At 46.2% G+C, this 27,563-nt stretch overlaps 2 protein-coding genes across 2 annotated transcripts in view; one reads left to right on the top strand and one right to left on the bottom strand.

Moving 5' to 3' along the window:
- Positions 1-1,352: 1,352 nt before the first annotated feature.
- On the bottom strand, positions 1,353-27,540 carry RAB2B (RAB2B, member RAS oncogene family). The gene is made up of 8 exons (XM_044274643.1): positions 27,281-27,540; positions 14,694-14,765; positions 11,918-11,985; positions 11,556-11,638; positions 3,881-3,973; positions 1,941-2,052; positions 1,799-1,867; positions 1,353-1,706 (listed from the first exon to the last, which is right to left on the bottom strand). Exons 1-8 carry the CDS (start codon positions 27,324-27,326, stop codon positions 1,605-1,607), a joined length of 645 nt encoding a protein of 214 aa, XP_044130578.1. The 5' UTR covers positions 27,327-27,540; the 3' UTR covers positions 1,353-1,604.
- Positions 19,828-27,563, top strand: part of TOX4 (TOX high mobility group box family member 4) — a 40,458-nt gene continuing 32,722 nt past the window's right edge. The window contains exons 1-2 of the mRNA XM_044274624.1: positions 19,828-20,057; positions 22,840-22,937. Of these exons, the coding sequence (XP_044130559.1) occupies positions 22,926-22,937 (12 nt within the window). The 5' untranslated portion in view covers positions 19,828-20,057; positions 22,840-22,925. The remainder of the gene's footprint in view (positions 20,058-22,839; positions 22,938-27,563) is intronic.

Raw genomic sequence — 27,563 nt, 5'->3', positions numbered from 1 at the left:
ATGATTTATTCCTTTTATTTTTTATGCCACAGAGAACCTTTATTAAAATAAAAAAACTACCGTAATTGCCATGATAACCCCTTAAATGTATGATCAGTCTGACGACAGAAAAAAAGAGGATGGACTGCTAAAAAGAGGATGATGTCTCCAGAGAAAATTTAAGGGGCGGCTAATGGGGGCCAGAGTAGCATGCCACTCAAAAGAGTCGCATAGCCCCTTTCTGAGCGATCAGTGAGGTAATCATCCACCAATAATACACTTATTGCAAATCCTATCGATATGCATGTAAGCGACGGGAAAAACCCCTGGAGGATTCAAGTAATGCTGCCCCCAAATGTGACATCTTGATCCCAATCTGGTTGGCTTTCAGATATAGGAACTATCAACACGTCGGCAGTTAAAGAGGCATACGCTGAAAGATATATACATAGCAATGGGAATCATTTCTTCTGACAACTTTGCAATGCTACTTTTCCAATGTATTAATCACTAAGGACCAAACCAAAAGTTAACGCAATTCCCAAATCCGATACAATTAATAGTGCATATTTCCGTAGACTGAAACAGAGCATTTTAGTAACACAATTATAACAAAAAGGACAGTATTGTCAGGTTTACGCCTATGGCCACCTTCAGATCTTTTTGTACCCTATATCACCAGCATGCCATACACTGCTGGGGTTTATAGTTACAGCATTATGTAGAAGAACCTGCATACAGACAGCCGGGGGCGTCTACAGCACGTGAAGTGCGCTGATGAAGCAGAGCCAGCGCGTCTTGCTCCTTTATGCATACCCTGGAGGCTGCCAGACTCTCTTCATAATTCTCTCCTGTGCATGGTTTGTAAGGTTCTTTGCATACACAATGCTGTATCAGAGTCTTGACAGTGGCAGGTTTAGTGCCATTAACCCCATCGGTTTAACATGCTGGTGGTTTAGGGTACAAGTATCTACTGATAGCTTCCCTTTAACTTGGTGCATCTTCATCTGGAACAAAAACTGCACTTGATCCTCAATCTTAATACACATTGCTCCACAGAGGTTCTAGAGTAATGCACATTTCTGGATACCCATCAGGCAACTAAAGCTTTAACCTACAGAATATGTACTACAGGTGCCATAAGATGAAGGCCGTCTGGTGTCTAGTAGACACAAGTCAGGTACCATGTCCACATCTCGAGGCTCATCCATGAAAACTGAAGGTGTTGCCCTTAGCATTGTCATTGGCAATGAGCTGGGGACTAAGCATCCACTAGCCTTCCTAAATAAACCCCAAGCCAGACAGGTCTATATTTGGTTTTAGTCTCCCTTTGTGGTTCCACACGTAACATTGAAACGTTTTCCTTTAAGTGGCTTGTAAGAGAACAGTATTAATACCGCTAGCTTTTATAGAAACAAATATTGGTAGTTGCTACATGGAGCAGGAGAATGAAATAACACTAGGACTTCAGAAGAGAACACTACCTCTCATGTGCATGGAGAAATAGGCTGAGAGGCCATTTTTAAATAGGAAGAGAAAGACAAAACACTGAAATAGGATAGAGGCGCACACATAGGACGAGCCAGAAATTGGACCCTTTCATTGTCGGAGTTGGCCATTTATCTTCAGCAGCATCCAGATGATCCTCTCCCTTCTGCCTGGCTTTGCCGCGCTCCCCCTAGTGGCTCCGTTAATGATTGCTGCGGTCCAACCTTGATTCCATTAGCCTTTACGGGTAAAAAACAAAACCAGAAACATATAAAGTTAGGAACTAATCGGCAAGAAGTTCAGCACTTCAATTTTTGTTAACTTCCTTTACCTCATTATTTACATCAAAGAGTCCAAGTTGAATTTTCTTGTATATTTCTTTGGCAGTACCAATAAAGGCCTTGGGGGAAAAAAATTAAAATTAAAATGGAAAATAAAATTGATTGTTTTTAGCGACTTTGTCTAATTGTTACCTCTTCCACATTGGCAGCAGTTTTAGCAGAAGTTTCCATAAATATCAGTCCGTGTTCACGGGCAAACGCTTCTCCTTCCTCTCTTGTAACATCTCTACGGCCCTCCAGGTCACTAAGGAGAAGCAAAGATGAATATGTGGTATACACGGTACTGAAGAAGATTGAGTGAAGGGAGTCTTAAAGGGGTTATAACTGATGACCTATCCTCCGGTAGGGGGTCCAACACCTGGCACCCACACCGATCAGCTGTTTGAAAAGGTGGTATCTATGGTCCATCTGACTGGATGCCCAGGCACTCACATGCTGTTATATATAGCAATGGAAATAAAATCTATGTACAGTGATCCCTCAAGATACAATTGTCTTTCCTGGTCCAATCGTAAGATAAAACTAGACTCAATATACAATGCCTAAGACTCAGATCAAACCAATCAACAGGCCATTTCTCTGGTAAACCACATGTAAGGGTGGTCTCCTTTTTACAGTACAGAGTGGTACTACATGTCCTGTTCTGCCCTCTTTCTGTGCCAGGATGAGCTGCTCCTTTGCATGTCAGGTGGGGGCGGCTCCATTGTATTTTTCTGGTGCACTGAGTGCTATAGAGGACCCTGCAGAAGCTCCAGTCCTCATCACTTAACCTGTCCAACAATTGGGCCATGTAAATCACTTTATCGGGAATGAAGGGTCCTATGAAGGCTCCTTCCTGATAATCTGCCCATGTAAAGATGCCACAGATCACCCAACAATCAATCAAAATGCTTGATCATCGGGTGACATGATCTTTGGTGTGGACACCTTCATCATTTCTGGCCAGCAGATCATGGTGTGTGAACAGCGATATGATGTCCAAAAACAATGACTTTGTACAAGGATAAGCGATAGCAGTAGCCATCACTCGTGCTCACACAGTGGAGGGGATCGTTTCTTAGGTGACCTCCATTAGTGCTGCAAACACCAGTAGAAACAAATATTTTTACACCAAAAAACAAACAAACATGCTGCCAAAAACAGAGTACAGAAAATACCTGAAAACTGCGTGTGAAAGCATCTCCTAAACAGCAAGTTCGAACCAGACTCCAGGGCATTCAATTTTTTTCAATACTATTACCTTTTTTAAAATTATTTATTTACATAATTATTCTAGAGGAAGGTTAAGATTTTTGCAATAAAAGATACTCTGTTTTTCTTTAAAGGGAACCTGTCACCGGGATTTTTTGCATAGAGCTGAGGACATGGGTTGCTAGATGGCCGCTAGCGCATCCGCAATACCCAGTCCCCATAGCTCTGTGTGCTTTTATTGTGGAAAAAAAAACGATTTGATACATATGCAAATTACCCTGAGATAAGTCCTGTCCCTGACTCATCTCACGTATAGGACTCATCTCCGGTTAATTTGCATATGTATCAAATCGTTTTTGCTTCCACAATAAAAGCACACAGAGCTATGGGGACTGGGTATTGCGGATGTGCTAGCGGCCATCTAGCAACCCATGTCCTCAGCTCTATACCCAAAATCCCGGTAACAGGTTCCCTTTAAAGGGAACATGTCACCTCCAAAAACCATCCCAAGTAGCCAGCAGCGTGTTTCCGACTATAATTTTCTTCCTAAAGCAAAAGCTCAGAAAACGTTCTTTTATCCCCTGCCGGCGCTTCTCTAGTCATGCTTGAAGTCAAGGGGGCAGCGGCCTCCTAGCTTCAAATCAAGATAACCACGACCCCTTCGCTGTGACTGACAGCTGGTTTTTCGGCAAAGGCAGCCGAAGTCTCGTGCATAAGCGCTGTCAGTCACAGCGAAGGGGCCAGGAAGGGGGCGTGGTTACCGTGACTTGACGCTAGGAGGCCTAGCACACTGCTGACTACTGTCAGATACTGCTGGCGGCTTGGGATGGTTTTTGGAAGTGACATCTTCCCTTTAAGTCAAATGAAAAGAAAATCTGCACCTTTTGTTTCCAATCAGTATGATGACCATGTTGCTACTGGAGTGCTGTCGAGCATCTTCCAACCAGGAGGTGAGGTGGCTAAATGTTTCTCGTCTAAACGTCAAACAAAATTGGTGATTACTACAAGTCTATCATTGTAAAAGGGAACCAGTCACTGGGATTTTGGGTATAGAGCTGAGGACACGGGTTGCTAGATGGCTGCTAGCACATCCGCAATACCCAGTGCCCATAGCTCTGTGTGCTTTTATTGTGTAAAAAAAAAAAAAAAAAAAAAAAAAAAAAAAAAACACACAAAACGATTTGATACATATGCAAATAAACATAAAAAGAGTCATATCTTACTTGTGTGACCAGAGAAGAGTCATATTTTCAAGCTCTGACTCATCTCAGGTTAATTTGTATATGTATCAAATCGGTTTTTACAAAATAAAAGCACACAGAGCTATGGGGACTGGGTATTGCGGATGTGCTAGTGGCCATCTAGCAACCCATGTCCACAGCTCTATACCCAAAATCCAGATGACAGGTTCCCTTTAAGGAGGACATAAAAATCATATAAAAACTATCCAGTTACATAAGATCCTTAAAGGGGTTGGAAAAGCTAATGATGACTTAACCCCTTAAGGACACAGCCTTATTACACCTTAGGACCAGGTCATTTTTTGCAAATCTGACCAGTGTCACTTTAAGCGCTGATAACTTTAAAACGCTTTGACTTATCCAGGCCGTTCTGACATTGTTTTTTCGTCACATATTGTACTTCATGAAACTAGTAAAATTTAGTCAAAAAAATTATTTTTTTTGCACCAAAAAATACCTAATTTAACAAAAATTTGGAAAAATTAGCAAATTTCAAAGTTTCAGTTTCTCTACTTCTGTAATACATAGTAATACCCCCAAAAATTGTGATGACTTTACATTCCCCATATGTCTACTTCATGTTTGATTTATTTTGGGAATGATATAACATCCCCAAAAAATAAAATAAGGCTTAGAAGTTTAGAAGCAAATCTTGAAATTTTTCAGAAATTCACAAAAACTCAATATTTAGGGACCAGTTCAGGTCTGAAGTCACTTTGCGAGGCTTACATAATAGAAACCACCCAAAAATGACCCCATCTAAGAAACTACACCCCTCAAGGTATTCAAAACTGATTTTACATACGTTGTTAACCCTTTAGGTGTTGCACAAGAGTTATTGGCAAATGGGGATGAAATTTGAGAATTTCATTTTTTTGTCTAATATTTCATTTTTACCCATTTTTTCCACTAACAAAGCAAGGGTTAACAGCCAAACAAGACTGTATCTTTATTGCCCTGACTGCCGTTTACAGAAACACCCAATATGTGTCCGTAAACTACTGTACGGCCACACAGCGGGGCGTAGAGTGAAAGGTGCGCCGTATGGTTTTTCGAAGCCAGATTTTTATGGACTGGTTTATTTACACCATGTCCCATTTGAAGACCCCCTGATGCACCCCTGGAGTAGAAACTCCCTAAAAGTGACCCCATCTAAGAAACTACACCCCTCAAGGTATTCAAAACTGATTTTACATATGTCGTTAACCCTTTAGGTGTTGCACAAGAGTTATTGGCAAATGGGGATGAAATTTGAAAATTTCATTTTTTTGCCTTATTTTCCATTTTAACCCATGTTTTCCACTAACAAATCAAGGGTTAACAGCCAAACAAGACTGTATCTTTATTGCCCTGACTCTGCCGTTTACAGAAACACCCAATATGTGGCCGTAAACTACTGTACGGCCACACAGCGGGGCATAGAGTGAAAGGTGCGCCGTTTGGTTTTTAGGAGGGCTGATTTTTATAGGACCGGTTTATTTACACCGTGTCCTGTTTCAACCCCCCTGATGCACCCCTGGAGTCGAAACTCCCTAAAAGTGACCCCATTTTGGAAACTACGGGATAAGGTGGCATTTTTTTGGGGAGTATTTTTTTAGGGTAAATATGATTTTTGGTTGCTCTATATTACATTTTTGTGAGGCAAGGTTACCAAAAATTTTAATTCTGATATTTCATCTCCATTTGCCATTAACTGTTGAGGAACACCTAAAGGGTTAATAAAGTTTGTATAATCAGTTTTGAATACCTTGAGGGGTGTAGTTTCTTAGATGGGGTCACTTTTAGGGAGTTTTTACTCTAGGGGGGCATCAGGGGGGGCTTCAAAAGGGACATGGTGTCAATAAAAAAGGCCATCAAAATCGGCCTTCCAGAAACCATGTCGGTCCTTTCCTTTTGCGGCCTCCCTTTTAATGATACAGCAGTTTACGACCACAAATGTGGCATTTCTGTAAACTGCAGTATCAGGGTAATAAATATTAACTTTTGTTTGGTTGTTAACCCTTGTTTTGTTACCGGAAAAAACGGACTGAAATGGAAAAGTGCCAAAAATAGCGGTTTTGGCACTGTTTTTTTTTTTTTTAACCGTGTTAATCTGGGTAGTTAGGTCATGGGATATTGTTATAGAGGAGATTCTTACGGGCGCGGCAATATCTAATAAGTCAACTTTTTTTTTACAATTATTTAGGTTTTTGACTATATTATCTTTTTTGATACAAATTTTTTTTGGGCATCTCTAAAGTCTAAGTGTCATTTTTTTATTTTCTTTTATCCAATTATCTTAAGTGGGGGCTCATTTTTTGCGGGATGAGCGGACGGTTTTATTGGCACTATTTCGGGGGCTATATGACTTTTTGATCGCTTGCTATTAAACTTTTTGTTATGTAAGGTGACAAAAAAAATATTTTTTTGCACCAATTATTTTTATTTTTTTGACTGTGTTAATCTGGGGGGTTGGGTCATGGGGTATTTTTATAGAGGAGATTCTTACGGACGCGGCGATACCTAATAAGTCTACTTTTTTTTACAATTATTTAGGTTTTAGACTATATTATCCTTTTTGATACCCAAAAATTTTTAGGGTCTCTCTAAAGTCTAAGAGTCATTTTCTATTTTATCCGATTATCTTATGTGGGGGCTCATTTTTTGCGGGATGAGACGACGGTTTTATTGGCACTATTTTGGGGGCTATATGACTTTTTGATCGCTTGCTATTAAACTTTTTATTATGTAAGGTGACAAAAAAAACAAAACGTTTTTTGCACCTTTTTTTTTCTTCTGGATCGTGTTAATCTGGGGGGTTAGGTCATGGGGCATTTTTATAGAGGAGATTATTACCGACGCGGCAATACCTAATATGTCTACTTTTAATGAATTATTTTAGTTTTTTTGGGTGTCTCAAGTCTGAGAACCAGTTTTTTTTTTTATCCGATGTCAGTGCTAAATTGGGATATAAATTTAGTACTCCATGGAAGTGTGATACTCCCTGAAGCAACCAATAATGCAGAGGCCCGGATGATCGGGGCACGTGTCACATTGAGTTGTGGTATCCCCCTCCTGCGACACACTGCACTTTTTTTGGGTTCGTCCCTTCTTTCCAGTATGGGGGACCACACCTGGAAAGTGTTGGCCAGGGACGATCCGGGCGCCTACAGTTCCCGAGGTACTCCGGCCTGCTCTTTCCCGGTCCGAAAAGATCAGGGCCTTGAGGACTGCCTCATAGAACTGGAGGAATGTCCCTGTGCTGCCAGCGCTTCGGGATAGTACAAAAGAGTTGTACATGGCAACCTGCACCAAGTAGACCGCAACTTTTTTGTACCATGCCCGGGTTTTGCGCATGGCGTTATATGGCTTGAGGACTTGATCCGAGAATCAACTCCTCCCATATACCGATTGTAGGCGACGATACAATCGGGCTTGAGGACCGTTGCCGCGGTACCTCGCACAGGGACAGGGGTGATGCCGTTACCATGAATTGTGGACAGCATAAGGACATCCCTCTTGTCCTTATACCTGACCAGCAACAGGTTTCCAGTGGTAAGGGCACGGGTCTCACCCCTGGGGATAGGTACCTGGAGGGGGTGGGCAGGGAGGCCGCGTTGATTTTTCCCACACTGTCCCACAAGCGGACGTGGATCTGGCGGCAAGGGACTGGAACAAGGGGATACTAGTATAAAAGTTATCCACATACAGGTGGTAACCCTTATCTAGCAGTGGGAACATAAGGTCCCACACAAGTTTCCCGCTAACACCCAGAGTGGGGGGACATTCTGGGGGTTGAATCCGGGAATCTCGCCCCTCGTATACACGAAATTTGTAAGTGTACCCTGAGGTACTCACAAATTTTGTATAGCTTCACGCCATACCTCGCCCGCTTGGAAGGCACATACTGGCGGAAAATGAGTCTCCCCTTGAACGCAATGAGAGACTCATCAACCACCACCTCCCTTCCAGGCACATAGGCCTCCATGAATTTGGCCCCAAAGTGATCGATGACCGTCCGTATCTTATACAGACGGTCATGGGCAGGATCACCTCGGGGGGGGACATGCTGCATTATCGGAATAATGCAGACATTTCCAGGTGGCCTCAAACCGGGAGCGTGTCATGGCTGTACTGTAAAGTGGGGTCTGGTATAGGACGTCCCCACTCCAGTACAGCCTGGCACTGGGTTTCTTGACCAGGCCCATATGCAGCACAAGGCCCCAAAATGTCCTCATTTCGGTTGCACTGACCGGCGTCCAGCCACCGGGCCTGGCCAAAAAGGAGCCCGGGTGTTGAGCGACGAACTGTTGGGCGTACAGATTCGTCTGCTCCACCATCAGATTTACCAGTGGGTCACTGAAAAAATGACAAGTCATATTCAGTGTAGCCCACTGTGGAAATCTGGATTCCTGATTGGCCTACAAAATCAGGAATCACGGGCTCGTATCGCTCTGGGCTACACCAGACAAGTTCACTGGCAGGGTGCTCCGGTGGATTTAACTGGTGGGCCGGGAAACCAGTACGAGCCCCAGAGCTGCTCGTACTAGTGTGGGCCACAGGGTCCCTAACATGGCGGTCCCCTTGCTCCGCTTGGGGGCTCATCATCATCGCTAGATGATGAGGAGGATGCGGATGACAACAGGAATGTGGGGTCATCCTCATCCTCACTGGGACTCTCGGAGTCGGAGGCAAGCTGGGCGTATGCCTTCTCGGCCGAGAACGTCCGGCGGGCCATAGGGGAGTATGTGTCTGCGTGTGTATGTGCGTGTGTGTAAATCTTTATTTGGTGTGCGTGTGTGTGGGGGCACAGGTGTTCACGAACTCACCCTAAAACTAAAAGAAAAAAATAAAATAAAACTAAAAAAAAGGGCAAAAAATGTGGGGAAAAAAATTCAAAACCGCTGATCAACCGTCCAAAGTTGATCAGCAGTGGGGTGTGCGATGCGCTAACAGTGGCCGAACGCTAAGTGCCGGCCACAGTCAGCACTTAGGGGGGTGCTGGTGGCAGAGATCGGATCCTGGGGGCACAGATCGGGGTGCACGCAGCGGTGGCAGCAGACACGTGCAGGCAGCTCCTCTCTCCTCTGGAACACAAAAGGAGGAGGAGAGGAGCGCCTGCCTCTTTTGAATATCGCGCCGGACCGCCCACAGACCAATCAGAAAGCGATCCTGAGTGGTGATGTCACCATCACCACTCAGGATCGCTGGATGGTGATTGGTGTAGTGAAATCACACCACCATCACCATCCTGTTCCGGGTTATCGGGTCTTCAGAGACCCGAATAACCCGGAAACGCAGAAAACCGCAGGTCTGAATTGACCTGCGGTTTTCTGCGATCGCATACATGGGGGGGGGGGGACGCATTTGCCCCAAGTGCCTGCTCAATGATTTGAGCAGGCACGGGGTTCCGATCACCGCCGGCCGCGCGGCGGTAATCGAAAATACACAGGGCGTACATGTACGCCCTGTGTCCTTAAGTACCAGGGCACAAGGGCGTACCTGTACGCCCTGTGTCCTTAAGGGGTTAAAGAGGACCTTTCATCTGGAAAAAAATTGTGAACTAAAGTGTCATGATCTGTACAGCGGCGCCCAGGGATCTCACTGCACTTCCTATTATCCCTGGGCACTGCTCCGTTCTCCCGCTATGCCCTCCGGTATGTTCAGGGACTTGGTTATAGTAGGAGGCGATTGCCCTTGTTTTCCTGGGCATCTCATACTCCCAGGCTGTGAGCTGAGCACTGCGATTGGCCAGCGCTACAGCCTGGGAGTATGAGACGCCCAGGAAAACAAGGGCAATCTCCTCCTACTATAACCAAGTCCCCGAACATACCGGAGGGCATAGCGGGAGAACGGAGCGGCGCCCAAGGATAATAGGAAGTGCAGTGAGATCCCTGGGCGCCGCTGTACAGATCATAACACTTAGTTCACATTTTTTTTCCAGATGAAAAGTCCTCTTTAACCTCAGGATAGCGTAAATTTGTATGTAGAGCAGCACTTCCGTACCTTATTGACTCAATTCAGGAGATATGCATCAGCCTGTCTTAGGCCCCCGATCCACAGTAGCCCACCGATAGACGTTCAGTTAGTAGAGGACGGCAGCATTATTCTCCATTAGTTCTTTATTAGTTGTTAATCCATGATATAAGTACAAAAAGTACCAATAAAAACAGCAACGTTTCGACTACGGTGTAGTCTTTGTCAAGCTTGCCCGAAGACTACACTGTAGTCGAAACGTTGCCGTTTAAAAAAATTCATGGAGAATAATGCTGCAGTCATCTACTAACTGAACGTTAACCTCAGGATAGGTCACCATTATCACATCAGCGGAGGTCCAAGTCTCTTCACTCCTGCCGATCAGCCGTTTTAGGGAGCTGCTGTGCTGACTGAAGCTTTCCAAGCACAGCGCCGTACCTTGTATAGTGGCAATGCTTTGTATTGCAACTCAGCCACATTGAAATGAATGGGACTGAGCTGCAACTAGGCCATATGACCAATGTACAGTGATGTCAGTGGCCTAGGAAGAGGCTGCGGCACTCACGGAGCTCCCGACCTCTTTTAACAGCTGATCGTCAGGGGTCCCAAGTGTCGTACCTCCGCAAATCTGATACTGATGACCTATCCTGAGGATAAGTCATAAATATATTTTCGGGGGATAACCCCTACAACAAGAACAAGCCAAATAAGAACACCTGGGAATCTGTCCAGGTGCCATTCCATTTTTTAGACATTGGCAGAAAACAGGCATCACGGATACCTGAGAACATGACAGTACATGGCACGTGGAGATTCTACATGTGCCCCCCTTTACAGCAGGTCATTTCATGCAGGAGGGTAGCAATTGTTTTATATTTCTTTGTGAGAAATGGCTCAATTGTTTAGACTCGGGCCACTGTTGTGACTTTGTGGCATGGGAAGATTTCCTGAAAATTGGGAAAAGTTCGTTATGCACCTTTTGCCTGCTGGTCGATTTCACAAGGGTCTGTATTTTACATGCATGCGTAGTACTGAAACAGGATAGGCTTAATTGTTATTACTTATATGCAAATATCTAATATGCCTAATAACTGGTTGGTTCTGTACGACGTAGTATATAAAGACAGACTTCTAGAACCAGAGCCCTCAGAGAACATTCTGGAGGCGTGAAACTCCATATCTGTCTCATCGGTTCCTCTCCAGTATACCGTTATTGATATAGCGAGAGTTTTATCATTTGGAGCTTAGAGTGAATGCTGAAATGAACTATTCGTACACATGATATAGAGAAAGCTACACTTCAAGAACTAACATTAGGTCCAGCTCAGTGAAGAGAGGACCAGGTTATGGTCGCACTCACCTGGTGATATCATACACAAGCAGTGCTCCTGCAGCGCCTCTGTAATAAGACCGTGTTATAGATCGGAAACTTTCCTGTCCTGCCTAGGATTAAAAAACAAACCATAATCAATGAAGTGAGCCAAACACCTCGCCAGCCAAATATGAAAATCATGCAGCACAAGGCGGCATTGCTGCACTGTGGCCATGGTCTTGAGGTAGTATACTACTATCTTATTTTATCCCATTCATTTTAGGTTCGGAAAACCAAGCATGAAAAAATAAAAAATAAATAAAAAGTCTCTAGTGACGCCATGGGTGGAACTACCAATAACAAATTTTTCAGTTCATTTAACAGCCTACACAACATGCACTACATCTCACCGTGTCCCAGATCTGCAGTTTGATGGGTTTCCCATCAATATTGATCATTCGGGCCCCAAACTCAACTCCTGGGAAGAGAAAGAACCAATATACTAGATGATGTAGCGACTGAGAAGGTCTGGCAAAATTAGTAAGAGTGCTCTCACTTGTCATATACACTTTTCCTATATGTTACTGGAGATTTTGGGAGGTTGGGGGCCCCAGAGGTCAGACGTCATCAGAACAGATATATAGTGTACTTATCCAATTGAAATGCCATAAACTTGTGTGATAGGAACACTGCTTTAACAATGGCCCTAGAAGATGCGTGTTGGAGTGTGTACAGGTCCTTCTAAAAAAATTAGCATATTGTGATAAAGTTCATTATTTTCTGTAATTTACTGATAAACATTAGACTTTCATATATTTTAGATTCATTACACACAACTGAAGTAGTTCAAGCCTTTTATTGTTTTAATATTGATGATTTTGGCATACAGCTCATGAAAACCCAAATTTCCTATCTCAAAAAATTAGCATATTTCATCCGACCAATAAAAGAAAAGTGTTTTTAATACAAAAAAAGTCAACCTTCAAATAATTATGTTCAGTTCTGCACTCAATACTTGGTCGGGAATCCTTTTGCAGAAATGACTGCTTCAATGCGGCGTGGCATGGAGGCAATCAGCCTGTGGCACTGCTGAGGTGTTATGGAGGCCCAGGATGCTTCGATAGCGGCCTTAAGCTCATCCAGAGTGTTGGGTCTTGCGTCTCTCAACTTTCTCTTCCCAATATCCCACAGATTCTCTATGGGGTTCAGGTCAGGAGAGTTGGCAGGCCAATTGAGCACAGTAATACCATGGTCAGTAAACCATTTACCAGTGGTTTTGGCACTGTGAGCAGGTGCCAGGTCGTGCTGAAAAATGAAATCTTTATCTCCATAAAGCTTTTCAGCAGATGGAAGCATGAAGTGCTCCAAAATCTCCTGATAGCTAGCTGCATTGACCCTGCCCTTGATAAAACACAGTGGACCAACACCAGCAGCTGACATGGCACCCCAGACCATCACTGACTGTGGGTACTTGACACTGGACTGCAGGCATTTTGGCATTTCCCTCTCCCGAGTCTTCCTCCAGACTCTGGCACCTTGATTTCCGAATGACATGCAAAATTTGCTTTCATCCGAAAAAAGTACTTTGGACCACTGAGCAACAGTCCAGTGCTGCTTCTCTGTAGCCCAGGTCAGGCACTTCTGCCGCTGTTTCTGGGGAATGCGGCACCTGTAGCCCATTTCCTGCACGCGCCTGTACACGGTGGCTCTGGATGTTTCTACTCCAGACTCAGTCCACTGCTTCCGCAGGTCCCCCAAGGTCTGGAATCGGTCCTTCTCCACAATCTTCCTCAGGGTCCGGTCACCTCTTCTCGTTGTGCAGCGTTTTCTGCCACACTTTTTCCTTCCCACAGACTTCCCACTAAGGTGCCTTGATACAGCACTCTGGGAACAGTCTATTCCTTCAGAAATGTCTTTCTGTGTCTTACCCTCTTGCTTGAGGGTGTCAATGATGGCCTTCTGGACAGCAGTCAGGTCGGCAGTCTTACCCATGATTGCGGTTTTTAGTAATGAACCAGGCTGGGAGTTTTTAAAAGCCTCAGGAATCTTTTGCAGGTGTTTAGAGTTAATTAGTTGATTCAGATGATTAGGTTAATAGCTCGTTTAGAGAACCTTTTCATGATATGCTAATTTTTTTAGATAGGAATTTTGGGTTTTCATGAGCTGTATGCCAAAATCATCAATATTAAAACAATAAAAGGCTTGAACTACTTCAGTTGGTGTGTAATGAACCTAAAATATATGAAAGTCTAATGTTTATCAGTACATTACAGAAAATAATGAACTTTATCACAATATGCTAATTTTTTTAGAAGGACCTGTATGTATCCAGGACCATGCTAGGGACCATCATTGGAGTAGATGTAGGATTGCAAAGGAATCTTAATTCTAGCTCAGATCGAGGCAGGATTCTGGAGCACACTCCTTAGGATGGTTATGCGGTGCTAAACAGGGGGTGGGGGGGGCTTGGGTGACACATTTTCCATCACATTTTATTTCCATTTCCATGACCACCCTGCAATCTCGCAGCAGTGGTCATGTTTGCATAATATGAGAAAAGCACCAGCCTATGTGTGCCCCCACAGTACCGGCCACCAGAGAGCCAGGCGTTTTTTCTTATAGTGTGCAAGCACGACCACCACTGATGGATTGTAGGGTGGTTATAACCATGGAAACGAGCAGTGTATAATGTGATGAAAATTTGAATCCAGCCAGTGAAGGAAGCAATATGAATAATAACAATACATTAATAAGCGGTATGCCAAAAAAAAAAAAAAAATGCAACCAAATCTAGTCGCAACTGGTGTTTTCATGCCGCCCCCGCCAGTTTCCAAAAAGTCTCATGGAGAAGGTGGGCTGTGGTTAGGGCCATCGGCCCAACACATTGATCATCATGCCAGAAATTGGAGTAGATATCAGACTGGCACACGGACTGCCAAAGAAAACATTTACAGTAATTTAAGACAAGGCCTGAGTCGGCACATCGCACACAGCGGTCAGATAAATCCAGGTCTCAGACTAGACAGTCTAAAGGTGCACCCGACTTATCATTCAGCATAAGCCATTGCTCCATATTGAAAGCTATATAAGCATATTAGATAAGACCGTATTTTACATAATTATGACACACATATATACTTCACTCAATCATAGAAAGCCAAAAATGAGAACATTTTGAAGTTTTACCTATTGTTAAATCATGGACCGGCTGAAATCTCTTATCTGTAAACTGCAGCAGTAGACAGGATTTCCCCACCCCTGGAAAAAATATTAACAATCATCAGTTGTTGGTACATTTCAGAACAATTCATACACTAGCATATGTACAGAGAATGAAGGTCCACACCTGGAGAGCCCCACTGATCGTCTGTTCCTGGCTTCCGCAGTGCCAGAACTAACCCAAAATGGACGCAGCTCAGCTCCCATATCACAATCTGCTCATGTACAACGTGATTACAATCACACATACAGTTGATAAGATAGCAGTTGTCCGTCCTCTCTGAACTTTCACGTTGCTCTGTTCTACACAGCCGATATCTTATCAGTTGTATGAAGGATCCTAGTTCATGACCGTAAGAGTAGTGAGGAGGGCTGAGGCAGCTCTTTAGCTCACTGCTCTGAAGTAACCTGTCCAGCAGGGTCACTAGGTTTTGTGTGTGCCAATAGGGCAGCGGTCATTTTATTTCCCCTGACACTTTCCCCCTAAAGAAAACGAGGCCATTATAAATTATGAAAGTGATTTCAGGAATGTTTTTATAATAAAGTAATTTTTAGGTATCTTCAGTAATTTTATTTTTTTAAAGGCAGCCTGTCACCAAAATTTGACAATATAAACTGCTTAGGCTACTTTCACACTTGCGTTTAGAGCGGATCCGTCTGCATTATATTGTAAAAAAAAAAAATCGGGCCGCTTGTGAGAGCCTTCAAACGGAGCTCACAAGCGGACACCCGAACGATAGTGTGAAAGTAGCCTTACATGGCGCTCTAGCACAACTACACAAGATTCCAATGGTACCCTTGTTGTATTCTTCTGACTTTCACCAGCTGAAAAAAAAACAACGTAGTTTTATCTATATGCAAATGAGGGCTCACAGGTGCCATGGGGCGGGGTTCTTGTTGTAGGTGCCCAGGCTGCTCTGCCTTGTTTTCATATTAACCGTCCCCAGCCTCTTGCTGGTCCCGCCCCCTGTAAGGCCGTTTCATCATCCCAAGTAGGGCTGAAATGATTACTCGATTGAATCGAGTAATTCGACACAAAAAAAATAATTGATGCAAATTTTTTGCATTGAGGATTTGTTTGTGTCATGTGACCACGGAGCGGGAGTGAAGCGCTTGCCATTACTTACCACCGCTCCATGGTCACCCGCCGGCCCGTACCACGCTGCACTAGATCCTGACACATCATCAGGTCATAGTGAACGTAAGTACGCACTGTGACCCAATGCTGTGTGACGTCAGGATCCAGTGCAGCGCGCAGAGAAGTAGGGAAGGAGCTGTGGAGCCGGCAATGGATGGCATGGAGGGGCTGATCTGATGGCACTGGGGGACATGGAGGGGCTGATCTGATGGCACTGGGGGACATGGAGGGGCTGATCTGATGGCACTGGGGGACATGGAGGGGCTGATCTGATGGCACTGGGGGACATGGAGGGGCTGATCTGATGGCACTGGGGGACATGGCAATGTATGGCATGGAGGGGCTGATGGCACTGGGGGAGTGGAGCTAAAGTCTTATTAGATTACTCGATTAATCGTAAAAAATAAATCGATAGACTACTCTATTACTAAAATAATCGTTTACTGCAGGCCTAATCCCAAGTACCGACCGAAGTCCGGCGTGTGCGCAGGTAAACGCCGGCCCGGGCATGCGCACTGTGATTGGGATACTAACCTCTCCCTCGCTCGGCTTGCCTCCAGTCTTCCTGCTTGCCGCTGGTTTTGTGCGAGATCCGGTGCATACACACAAAATGAAGCGATGCCGCTGCCCACAATGGGCATCACAGTGCGCATGCCCGGGCCGGCGGTGAACTAGGCATGCGCCGGTGTTCTGCCAGATCTCTATAGCGTAAGTGACGTGGTGCGCTGCGCAAGCGCACATCCACAAATCATCAGAATCATTGTCTTAAAGTGACAGTCACCTCCAGTAAAATACAGCATCTACATTAATTTGTACCCTCGCGGGCTCGCTTCGCTCGCCACGCATCAGGCTCGGCCTCGCTGCGCTCGGCATTTAGTAAGACTGACTCTATGCCGCCATTGATAGTAAAGAAAGAAATGGATGGTAAAGAAAGAGACTATCCATCTCTTTCTTTACCATCCATTTCCTTCTTTACTATCAATGGCGGCATAGAGTCAGTCTTACTAAATGCCGAGCACAGCGAGGCCGAGCCCGATGCGTGGCGAGCGAGCCCGCGAGGGTACAAATTAATGTAGATTGATGAGCGCTGGGGAGGGGGGGGTGGCGGCGGAGCTGTATTTTAATGGAGATGACTGTCACTTTAAGAAATCTATACCCTTAAATGTGCGCACGCGCGGTGTGCGAACTACTGCAGTGGAGGCTGCAGGAATGCTTTGCGGAAGTACGCTTGTGCAGCGCGCCACCTGACTTCCGCTATAGACTTTCGGCAGAACACCGGATCCCGGCCGGTACTTGGGATGATGAAATGACCTTACAGGGCGGGACCAGCAAGAGGCTGGGGAGGGGAAAAGACAGAGCAGCCTGGGCACCTACAACAAGAACCCCGCCCATGGACACTTGCGAGCCCTCATTTGCATATAGCTAAAACTACGTTTTTTCAGCTGTTGAAAGTCAGAAGAATACAACAAGGGTACCATTAGAATCTTGTGTAGTTGTGCTAGAGCGCCATGTAAGCAGTTCATATTGTCAAATTTTGGTGACAGACTCCCTTTAATTGGGTCTTTAGTTATAAAAACTTAAATTCCTTTAATCTGTAAGGTATACAAGGAGAAGACTTTTTTTTTTTTTTTTTTAAAGGGCCAGAACATATTAAAAACAACAAAGATGATATGTACTGATCTCCACTGCTCCGGTCCCTGCCCGACATGCTGCAAATGCCTGATCACTGGCTGAGGTGGCTCAAATCAAAGGCTAATTGGCTGAGCGCACCTCTCCACCGAGCCAGGACAAGGAATACAAACTAGCATTGACATGGGTCATTGGTAGGAGTAATGCTCCATTCCTATTTTTTAACATATCCTGGCCCCCCTTTCTCTATTCTCCCTGGAAGACCCATTTAAACATCCAGTCTGCTGTGGCGTGCATTATTCTCTATGGGGTATTCCACTTTCAGCACAAACTTTGCAATGCATACTTGTTTAACTAAGGCCCGTGTGAGCAGAGACCAGAACGGCCCCCTAACTCTTATTACTCACATCTGCTTATCTGGAGGACTCTCTTTCCTAAGCACCTGCATATCCCAGGTTGCAGTTAAAAATGCTTATTACAGGGGTTATCCAGTAGATTATATTGATGACCTATCGTCAGGACCAGGACCCCTGATGATCCGCTGTTAGAAGAGGTCGGGCGCCCAGCGATGCCACGCCCTCTTCCAAGGCTCTGTGATGTCACCGCACTGAGCTGAGCTGCAATACCGAGCACCGCCGCTATACAATGTGCAGTGCTGCGCTTGCAGCGAGGGCTGTTGGGATCCTGCCACTCTTCCAGGAACAGCTGATCGGTGGGGAGTGCTGGGACTCGGACCCCCACCGATCTGATAATGATGACCTACCCCGAGGATAGGTCATCATTATCATTTAATAACCTCATTGTCCTCTGCATACAAAACAGTCCCTCAGAAATGGTGCCAGACATAAATATGGTATGTATTGCCCACAGAATTTCCTTCTACTCAGTCTAGCGAGCGATGTGGCTCTATATTTTTATGATATTAGAAGTTGGGATGAAAGAAATGTGTCTGGGCCATTTCACCTGCTTTACTATGAGATCACTGCACCCGCACCGAGGGGAGGGGAAGGATACAGAGAAGCTACTAAGGCCTCTTTCACACTTGCGTTGTCCGGATCCGGCGTGTACTCCACTTGCCGGAGGTACACGCCGGATCCGGAAAAACGCAAGTGAACTGAAAGCATTTGAAGACGGATCAGTCTTCAAAATGCTTTCAGTGTTACTATGGCAGCCAGGACGCTATTAAAGTCCTGGTTGCCATAGTAGTAGTGGGGAGCGGGGGAGCAGTATACCTACAGTCCGTGCGGCTCCCGGGGCGCTCCAGAATGACGTCATAGCTCCCCATGCGCATGGATGACGTGCCATGCGATCACGTGATCCATGCGCTTGGGGCTCCCTGACGTCACTCTGGAGCGCCCCGGGAGCCGCACGGACGGTAAGTATACCGCTCCCCCGCTCCCCACTACACTTTACCATGGCTGCCAGGACTTTAGCGTCCCGGCAGCCATGGTAACCATTCAGAAAAAGCTAAACGTCGGATCCGGCAATGCGCCGAAACAACGTTTAGCTTAAGGCCGGATCCGGATCAATGCCTTTCAATGGGCATTCATTCCGGATCCGGCCTTGCGGCAAGTCTTCAGGATTTCTGGCCGGAGCAAAAAGCGCAGCATGCTGCGGTATTTTCTCCGGCCAAAAAACGTTCCGGTCCGGAACTGAAGACATCCTGATGCATCCTGAACGGATTTCTCTCCATTCAGAATGCATTAGGATAAAACTGATCAGGATTCTTCCGGCATAGAGCCCCGACGACGGAACTCTATGCCAGAAGAAAAGAACGCAGGTGTGAAAGAGCCCTAATAGTCCACCACTGAATGCAGGAAAAGGTGGACCAGGAGGATAAACAGTAGAGGGCGCTGCCCGAGAGCAAAATGTAATGCACAGAAAAAACAAAAAAAATGGTGTAAATGCAGATAAGTTTGTCGCTGCTGCTGGCCACATCCCCTTCCTGCCCCTTATTGCGTCCTCTTTCTTAAAGGCGGCGAAGGCGGTAAAAAAGGGAGAGGAGACAATTTTTCTTTTAAAAAGTTGCAAACACATAGGGGGAGATTTATCAAACTGGTGTAAAGTAGACCTGGATTCAGTTGCCCATAGCAACCAATCAGATGATAAATATCCCCCTAGAATTGTGACTTCGATAACAATCCGATAAATTCTGAAATCACCGGCATAATGCTATTCTATGGAAGTGGATAGAAGACATGCATGTACTACAACCCCTCCTGTAAGAATGTGGAGGAAGAGGAGGATGGTGGTTGTGGAATGTGAAACATCAGGTGGCAGGCACCCAGGGAAGATAAGGAAGCGGTCATGCTGATACAGGCTGTATCTTTCAGGCCAGAGCAAGGCCACGGAAAGGCTGCCGCACACAGATCTCCGCAGGACAAGCACAAGACGCCTCTGCTCCAGTGACTGGAGGATTTCTAACATTTCCTTAATGCAAAAAAAGGGAATTACCGTAAACGAAAGACTGCCAACCTGGAATTTCCTGAGGACACGCTGCCCTATGCAAGAAGAAATTGTGCTGGGATGAAAAGGAGCCATTCTGGGGAATTTTGAATGGGAAGGTAAGACAATTACATTGTTCTAATTCTTCCATTGCTTTATTCTGGAGAAAAACACTCGGATTACACTTACCGGTAGCCCATGACAGCACCTGTGAGACCATCCCACTCCCAGACAGGAAACCTGTAAGATGGCTTTAAAAGGACTACTACTCCCTTCTTCCTCAGTCTGTAGAAAGATCTACAGTCCTAACAGGAACTAATTCTTAGAATTAGAAATAACTTTTTTTCCTGGGCGGGAATAAAACAGGTGCTCAAAAAAAAAAAAGAGAACTGGTAAGTGTAATCTTAGCGTTTCCATTACGCCTCATCTGTGAGAGAATAAACTAGATAGATTGGGGTGGAAGCCCAGCTTGAAGAACCTTCCTACCGAAGGAGAGATCAGTATTAGACAAGGGACCTAGTCTTTAATGTATTAGAAGGGCTCATTCATCTTAAAATGCGATTTTTGGGCTGTGAAAATGGATACGGTCGTGTGCAGTAGCCCTAACTGTAAGTGGCAACCTTACAAATTAGAAACAAACACTTTCAGCCCAAGCGGGAGCTATGGCCCTAGTAGAGTAGGCTGACAACCCCGAAGGGACTTCAAGCCCCACTGAAGGCTATGCTAGCACAGTGGCTCTAACCATCTCCCTAGCAATCGTATAGCTAGAAACCCTTTCTCCTTTTTTAGGTCCCTGAGACTTCATCCAATATTTTGGGGCTAGAAGGTATAGAATCAGGCATCTCCTAACATCTAGCTTATGAAACTTTTCCCACCAGGCCCCAAATCCTCCCCATACAATGAAGTACAGATGCCAGGATATAACTCCTCATATCTGACCTGGACTACCGTGCTAGTATCCAGCACACTGACAAGTCTAAGTATGGTTACCGGGGAGCTGTAGTTTCACACTTGCGTTGTCCGGATCCGTTGTGTACTCCATTTGCCGGAATTACACGCCGGATCTGGAAAAACGCACTGAACTGTAAGCATTTGAAGACTGATCAGTCTTCAAAATGCGTTCAGTGTTACTATGGCAGCCAGGACGCTATTAAAGTCCTGGTTGCCATAGTAGTAGCGGGGGAGCAGTATACTCACCGTCCGTGCAGCTCCCGGGGCACTCCAGAGTGACGTCAGAGCGCCCCATGTGCATGGATGACGTGCCATGCAATCACGTCATCCATGCGCGTGGGGCGCCCATGACGTCACTCTGAAGCGCCCCGGGAGCCGCACGGATGGCAAGTATGCTGCTCCCCCGCTCCCCACTACACTTTACCATGGCTGCCAGGACGCTATTCAGAAAAAGCTAAACGTCGGATCCGGTAATGCGCCGAAACGACGTTTAGCTTAAGGCCGGATCCGGATTAATGCCTTTCAATGGGCATTAATTCCGGATCCGGCCTTGCAGCAAGTCAGGATTTTTGACCGGAGCAAAAAGCGCAGCATGCTGCAGTATTTTCTCCGGCCAAAAAACGTTCCGGTCCTGAACTGAAGACATCCTGAACGGATTTCTTTCCATTCAGAATGCATGGGTATAATCCTGATCAGGATTCTTCCGGCATAGAGCCCCGACGACGGAACTCTATGCCGGAAAAGAACAACGCAGGTGTGAAAGAGCCCTTAGAGAAAGATGCCTAAGACAGCAGGCCTGACGGCTGGCGACACCTCATGTAGAGCACACTTCACACCTGCAAGCCGGTCCCTCATCCACTTCCATGGTCCACAGATGTTACATCCACTGCACCACTCCTGAGAAAAATTGCTGTCCCAGAACCCTCTACGTCCCCTACTCCTGAGCAAAGACTCGGAAGCCTGCAAATAGAAGTCTGTGGTCATCGTGTGCCTGACCACCACCTAAATGCAGGAGGACCGGTAGAGAGCAGCTCACCCCACATTGGCACCACGCGGTAAAGGACTGCAGCAGGAGGCAACTCGGAATATTCCATAGGGAGAAATCCAGACTATATGGAGGTTCCTAGTGGACTCTTACGCCAACAGGTGATCCCCACCCATCAGTATTATGGGGAAAAGGATGCACCCTGCAGCCCCATTTCAATCCTGAGAGGCACCATACACCCTGTCCTATGGAGGAGAAACCGGTAGTGAGGAAGAGGAGAGTAGTAGTCCTTTTAAAGCGATCTTGAAGGTTCCCGTTTCCTGTCCGAAGGAGGGGATGGTCTCTCACAGGGTCTGTCATTTGGTGCAGTTAAAGGTTACTTTTAATCCATATGTAAAATGAGGAGTTAAAGTGGTTATCCAAGACATATAATGTCCCCCATATGCCCCAGCCCCTCACACAGATGGTACTTACCCTGCTCCCCAGCACCTGCACCTCCCTGTTGCGTGGAGCAAAACATCCGGCATCGGAAAGCTGGGCAGCCAATAGCAGGCCACAATGGGAATGAGCCTCCCTAGCGTCACCCGCGATGCTAGGGAGGCTGGTCACCGTCGCGGCCTGCTATTGTCTGCCGCCCCAGGTGTTTTCATCCACACAACGGCAAGATGCAGCGGCATCAGAAGCGACGTGGTTGCCAGCGAGCGAGGCAAGTACAATCTGTGCGAGGGGCATATAGGTCTTGGATAACCCCTTGAACGGCACAGAGTGCAGGTTCACGCCACTCTACGCACCCTCGCTCCTCCCGCTTCCTTGACTGACAGGGCGCCACAGATTGCTTTTATATAATCTGGTATGGCTGTGCCTTCATGGTAAGTTTTGCAGGGGTTAAAACCCTACAGATACATGTCACCGTATACGGAAGTGTTGACGTGCCTGTTCCCTCACTTGGTTCCTCTTTATTCCAGCTGTTTAACCATTTCCGCCCGGGCTCAGTCAGTTGGAGGTTTCAATAGAATGGCTTCTTGCTAGTACTTTACCATGTGGGGAGTGAATGCAGCGGGAGGTAAGACTGCTTCTTGTTCTGTACGGTCTCCTTTGTTCTCAACCCCGATATACCGCAATTCAATGTCTATATGGCTCCTGCCATAAAAACATAGGATATAAACTGGATGAACTATTACTGCACTAAGGTCTGGGTCCCCTTTATTTTGCATCGGTCGATGTGAAGGGTCCTTTAATCGAGTACCGACTGACTTCATATATCATCGGTAGGAGCTCGAGCCGACGTGTAAAAGGACATCATCTGACTGCACGGCTACAGAATTGCTACCAATACAAACATGCTTTGCATTTCCTTGAAATCCTTGCAATTTTTTCACACCACAATTTTTGAAAATAGATTTTTTTTCCAACATGTGCACTTATCAACGGTCCCAATTTCAGCAGGAAAAATCCTACAAACCAACTTGACCAGCTTATTGTTCAGCGAATGGAGTGCGCCCGCCTGCACATTGCGGGCTCTGGTCCACCTCTGGGACCTATCCTAGTAATACGCCCCCAATGTCCAAGACGGGAATAAAGGGGATGTCCGGTTATCGATATAGAGGACCTGTCCTTAGAATAGGTCAATCAATATTAGATCAGCAGGGGTCCGACTCCCAGCACCCCCACCGATCAGCTGTATGAAGAGAACGCAGCGCTCCTGCATGCGCGGCACTGTTTACCTGCTCACTGTCGAGAGTAGCGAGCAGGAGTAATTACAGCTTCTCCGTTCCCATTCACTTCAATAGGAAGGAGCAGTTGTAATTACACTACGTCCCACTCAAGTGAATGGGACAGCGGAGCTGTAATTACACTGCTCTTCAAGGCAATGTGGAAGGCGCGCAGGTAAACAGAAGAAAATACAGCGCTCACATGGGATAGCAGAGAGTAAGAAAGAACACAGCCGGCACTGCGATGACTGGGGGGCTTTAAACACTGGGACCCCGAACCTTCACGGTGGTGCTCTCTCGGTGATGTAGTGGTTATGATGATAATAGCATAAGAAAAAAGCACCGCGGCACTCACTCCTGGTCACGAAGTTGCTATTTGCAGTCTATTTCTTGGTTACATATTATCAGTGGACGAAACACAGGTGCATAGATAGCGCGAAACAGCTGTAGTCTATGTTGCGCTTTGTCAAGCCTCCTGTGACGTAGAGGAGGATGAGGTTATAAATACCTCCACCCCACATATGCCACTGGTTACATTTAAGTGAAATATAAAACACGTGTTAAAACCAAATCAGGTGAAAACAGCTAAATCATTCTTGTCATTTAACCCTAAGGCCTCTTTCAGACGGGCATTTCGGGAACATGCGCGATTTTTCTGCGCGAGTGCAAAACATTGTAATGCATTTTGCACGCGCGTGAGAAAATTCGGCATGTTTGGTACCCAAGCCCGAACTTCTTCACAGAAGTTCGGGCTTGGGATTGGGGCTCTGTAGATTGCTATTATTTTCCCTTATAACCATGTTATAAGGGAAAATAATACATTCTGAATACAAGAATGCATAGTACAATAGCGCTGGAGGGGTTAAAAATAATAATATAACTCACCTTAATCCACTTAATTGCGCAGCCGGCATCTCCTTCTGTCTTTATCTTAGCTGTGTGCAGTAACAGGACCTTTGGTGACGTCACTCGGGTCATCACATGATCTTTTACCATGGTGATTGATCATGTGATGTATCATGTGATGACCGGAGTGACGTCACCACAGGTCCTTTTCCTGCACAGAAGACAGACAGAAGAGATGCCGGCTGCACGATCAAGTAGATTAAGGCGAGTTAAATACATTTTTTATTTAACCCCTCCAGCACTATTGTACTATGCATTCTGTATTCAGAATGCTATTATTTTCCCTTATAACCATGTTATAAGGGAAAATAATAATGATCGGGTCTCCCATCCCGATCGTCTCCTAGCAACCGTGCGTGAAAATCGCACCGCAATCGCTTGCGGATGCTTGCGATTTTCACAGTCCCATTCACTTCTATGGGGCCTGCGTTGCGTGGAAAACGCACAATATAGAGCTTGCGGCGATTTTCACGCAACGCACAAGTGATGCGTGAAAATCACCGCTCATGTGAACAGCCCCATAGAAATGAATGGGTCCCGATTCAGTGCGGGTGCAATGCGTTCAACTAACGCATCCGCGCGGAATACTGGCCCGTGTGAAAGGGGCCTAAAGGTCCCATGGCTTGTGTTTTAATTATCCATGCTCACATGGGATAGGTCATCAATATCAGAAACCGGACAACTCCTTTATGACAGGGATCAATATAAGATTAGTGGCGGTCCGACTCCCAGACCCCCCCACTGATCAGCTGTTTAAGGCTACATGCACACGACCGTGCCGTTTTTTGCGGACAAGAATAGGACATGTTATATTTTTTTTGCAGGGCCGCAGAACGGAGCAACGGATGCGGATAGCACATGGAGTGCTGTCTGCATGATTTGCGGCCCCATTGAAGTTAATGGGTCCGCATCCGAGCCGCCAAAACAGGCGGCTCGGGTGCGGACCCAAACAACGGCCGTGTGCATGAGGCCTAATGGGGTCACCTCTTCTCTCTCACTTTCATTGTTCACATGGTCTTTCTTCTGCTCAGTCCCATTCAAGTAAATAGGAATGAGCTGCAATACCAGTCACAGCCACTAAGTAATGTATGGCGCTCTGGCACCTACACAAGGGTGGTTGACCCCCACCAATCTAATATTGATGACCTATCCAATGTATGGCGCTGTGGCTCCTTCAGCTATTTGGTGGGGTGACAGGAGATGGACCCCCACCATGCTGATACAGATGAGTTACCCCTGCAGGAGATCTGTGCTGCCCTTACTGCAGGACTAGAGGGAGGAGGAGAAGCGGAGCTCACTGATATACAGGTCTATAGGATTTGGACAGGAAATCTCAATAAGCGTCCATTCACACGTCCACAAGTGTTGTCCACACCCGTTCTGCAATTGTGCGGACCCATTCATTCTCTATGGGGACTGAATGAATGTGGAGAGCACACTATGTGCTATCTGCATTTCCGGAGCGCGGCCCCGATCTTCCGATCCGCAGCTCCAAAAAAAAAAAAAAAAAAAAAAAGGGGAGCTTGTCCTATTCTTGTCCCCAATTGCAGACAAGAATAAGCATTTCTATGGGGGTGTCGGCCGGGTGTATTGCGGATCCGCAATGCACTACGGACGTGTGAATGGACCCTAATTTTTTGCAGAACGGAAACGGAATGCACACGGGGTACATTCCGGTTTTTTTGCGGACCCATTGAAATGAATGGTTCCGTATATGGTCTGCATAAAAAAAAAAAAAAAAAAAAAAAAAAAACACTGAACGGACACGGAATGAAAATATGTTTGTGTGCGAGAGGCCTAAAAGTGAGTAAATCCTGACAGGACTCCTAGGAAGGACTGCGAGGGAACGTGCAAAAATCTGATGAGCATCTTGCCTGTGGCCTGCTGCGGGTCTGCACACGGGTTAGCCCTCGTCACTGGGGATGATCAGTGCGTGGTCTCCCGCTGCAGTCTCGGCACTGTATGCGTCGTGGACGCTTTATTTTAGTGCGCTGAAAAAAGAAGCGGCGTTGACTGCTCCTCAGACAGATAAACCTGGCCTTAGGGCCTGTTCACACAGCAGATTCTGCCGCAGCGTCGCTCATGGATGGAGCTATACTGCGATTAGTCCCCTGCGAGTTCTGACCGGACGTCACGCCGAGAAGTGACATGTTCCTATACGGCGCAGTCACGGCTTTAAACTGCCAAAAACAGCAGGCGGCAGACATCACGCAGCCGTCGCGGGGAATTTTGAGGCTGTATCCAGAGTGACTTTTTTGGAACACATTTTTAGACAAATTTCCCGCAAGGTTTTCCGCTAAAGCCAGAAGATCTGCAGTGTCTTTACTAGAAATCCACAGCAGAAATAACCCCCTCAGTAACTGGTGCCGATTTAGGTGTTGACGTCGTTTGACGCCTATTTAGTTCTTTTTTGCGCTCTATTCGCTGAAATCCCACGGCGTAAACTGAAGCGCTGCAGTTTTTAAACCACGGGTCACTTTCCACTGCAGATTTTCTTTCTGCAGCGTGTAGATGAGAACTGGTCACTCCCTGCTGACACTAGTGTACAATACTGGGGATTTTCTGCATGCAACTCCACAACAGAAAATCTGCAGCGTGTGAACATGCTCCTAATACCGCACCCACCCTGACAGCATGATAGAGATTGAGGTGCCCCAAAGCTTCCCATCTGTAGCTAGAGCTGCATGACCTCCATTGCAGTAGGAGCCTGGGAAAGCTGGGTGACAACACAGGAGGACGTGTCAAGGACAGTGAATACAGCTGGAGAAGCCATGCCCGCGTCACGCACCTGTGTCGCCGATGATAATGTATTTGAACAGATAGGCGTACGACATGGCTGCAGCCAGGCGAGGAGATGATCACGGACCTTCTACCGCGGGATGTCTGCTCTATGCTGCAGGGGGCGAGCGCTCTGTCCGCAGCTGCGTCTCTATCGCTCCCGGAAGTGCCATCCCATTGGACGGTTGAGCGGGGACAGACGCAGCTCCATTACAGACACGTCCCTCTGTTCTGACGCTACACGGCACTTTTCACATTCGATTACAGGAGGTAAACTACCCCCTCGTCAATGT

This window comes from Bufo gargarizans, chromosome 1 (genome assembly GCF_014858855.1).
Source record: "Bufo gargarizans isolate SCDJY-AF-19 chromosome 1, ASM1485885v1, whole genome shotgun sequence".
NCBI lineage: Eukaryota > Metazoa > Chordata > Amphibia > Anura > Bufonidae > Bufo > Bufo gargarizans.
Note: the sequence above shows the minus strand (reverse complement) of the source record. Positions and strands in the feature narration are given on the sequence as shown.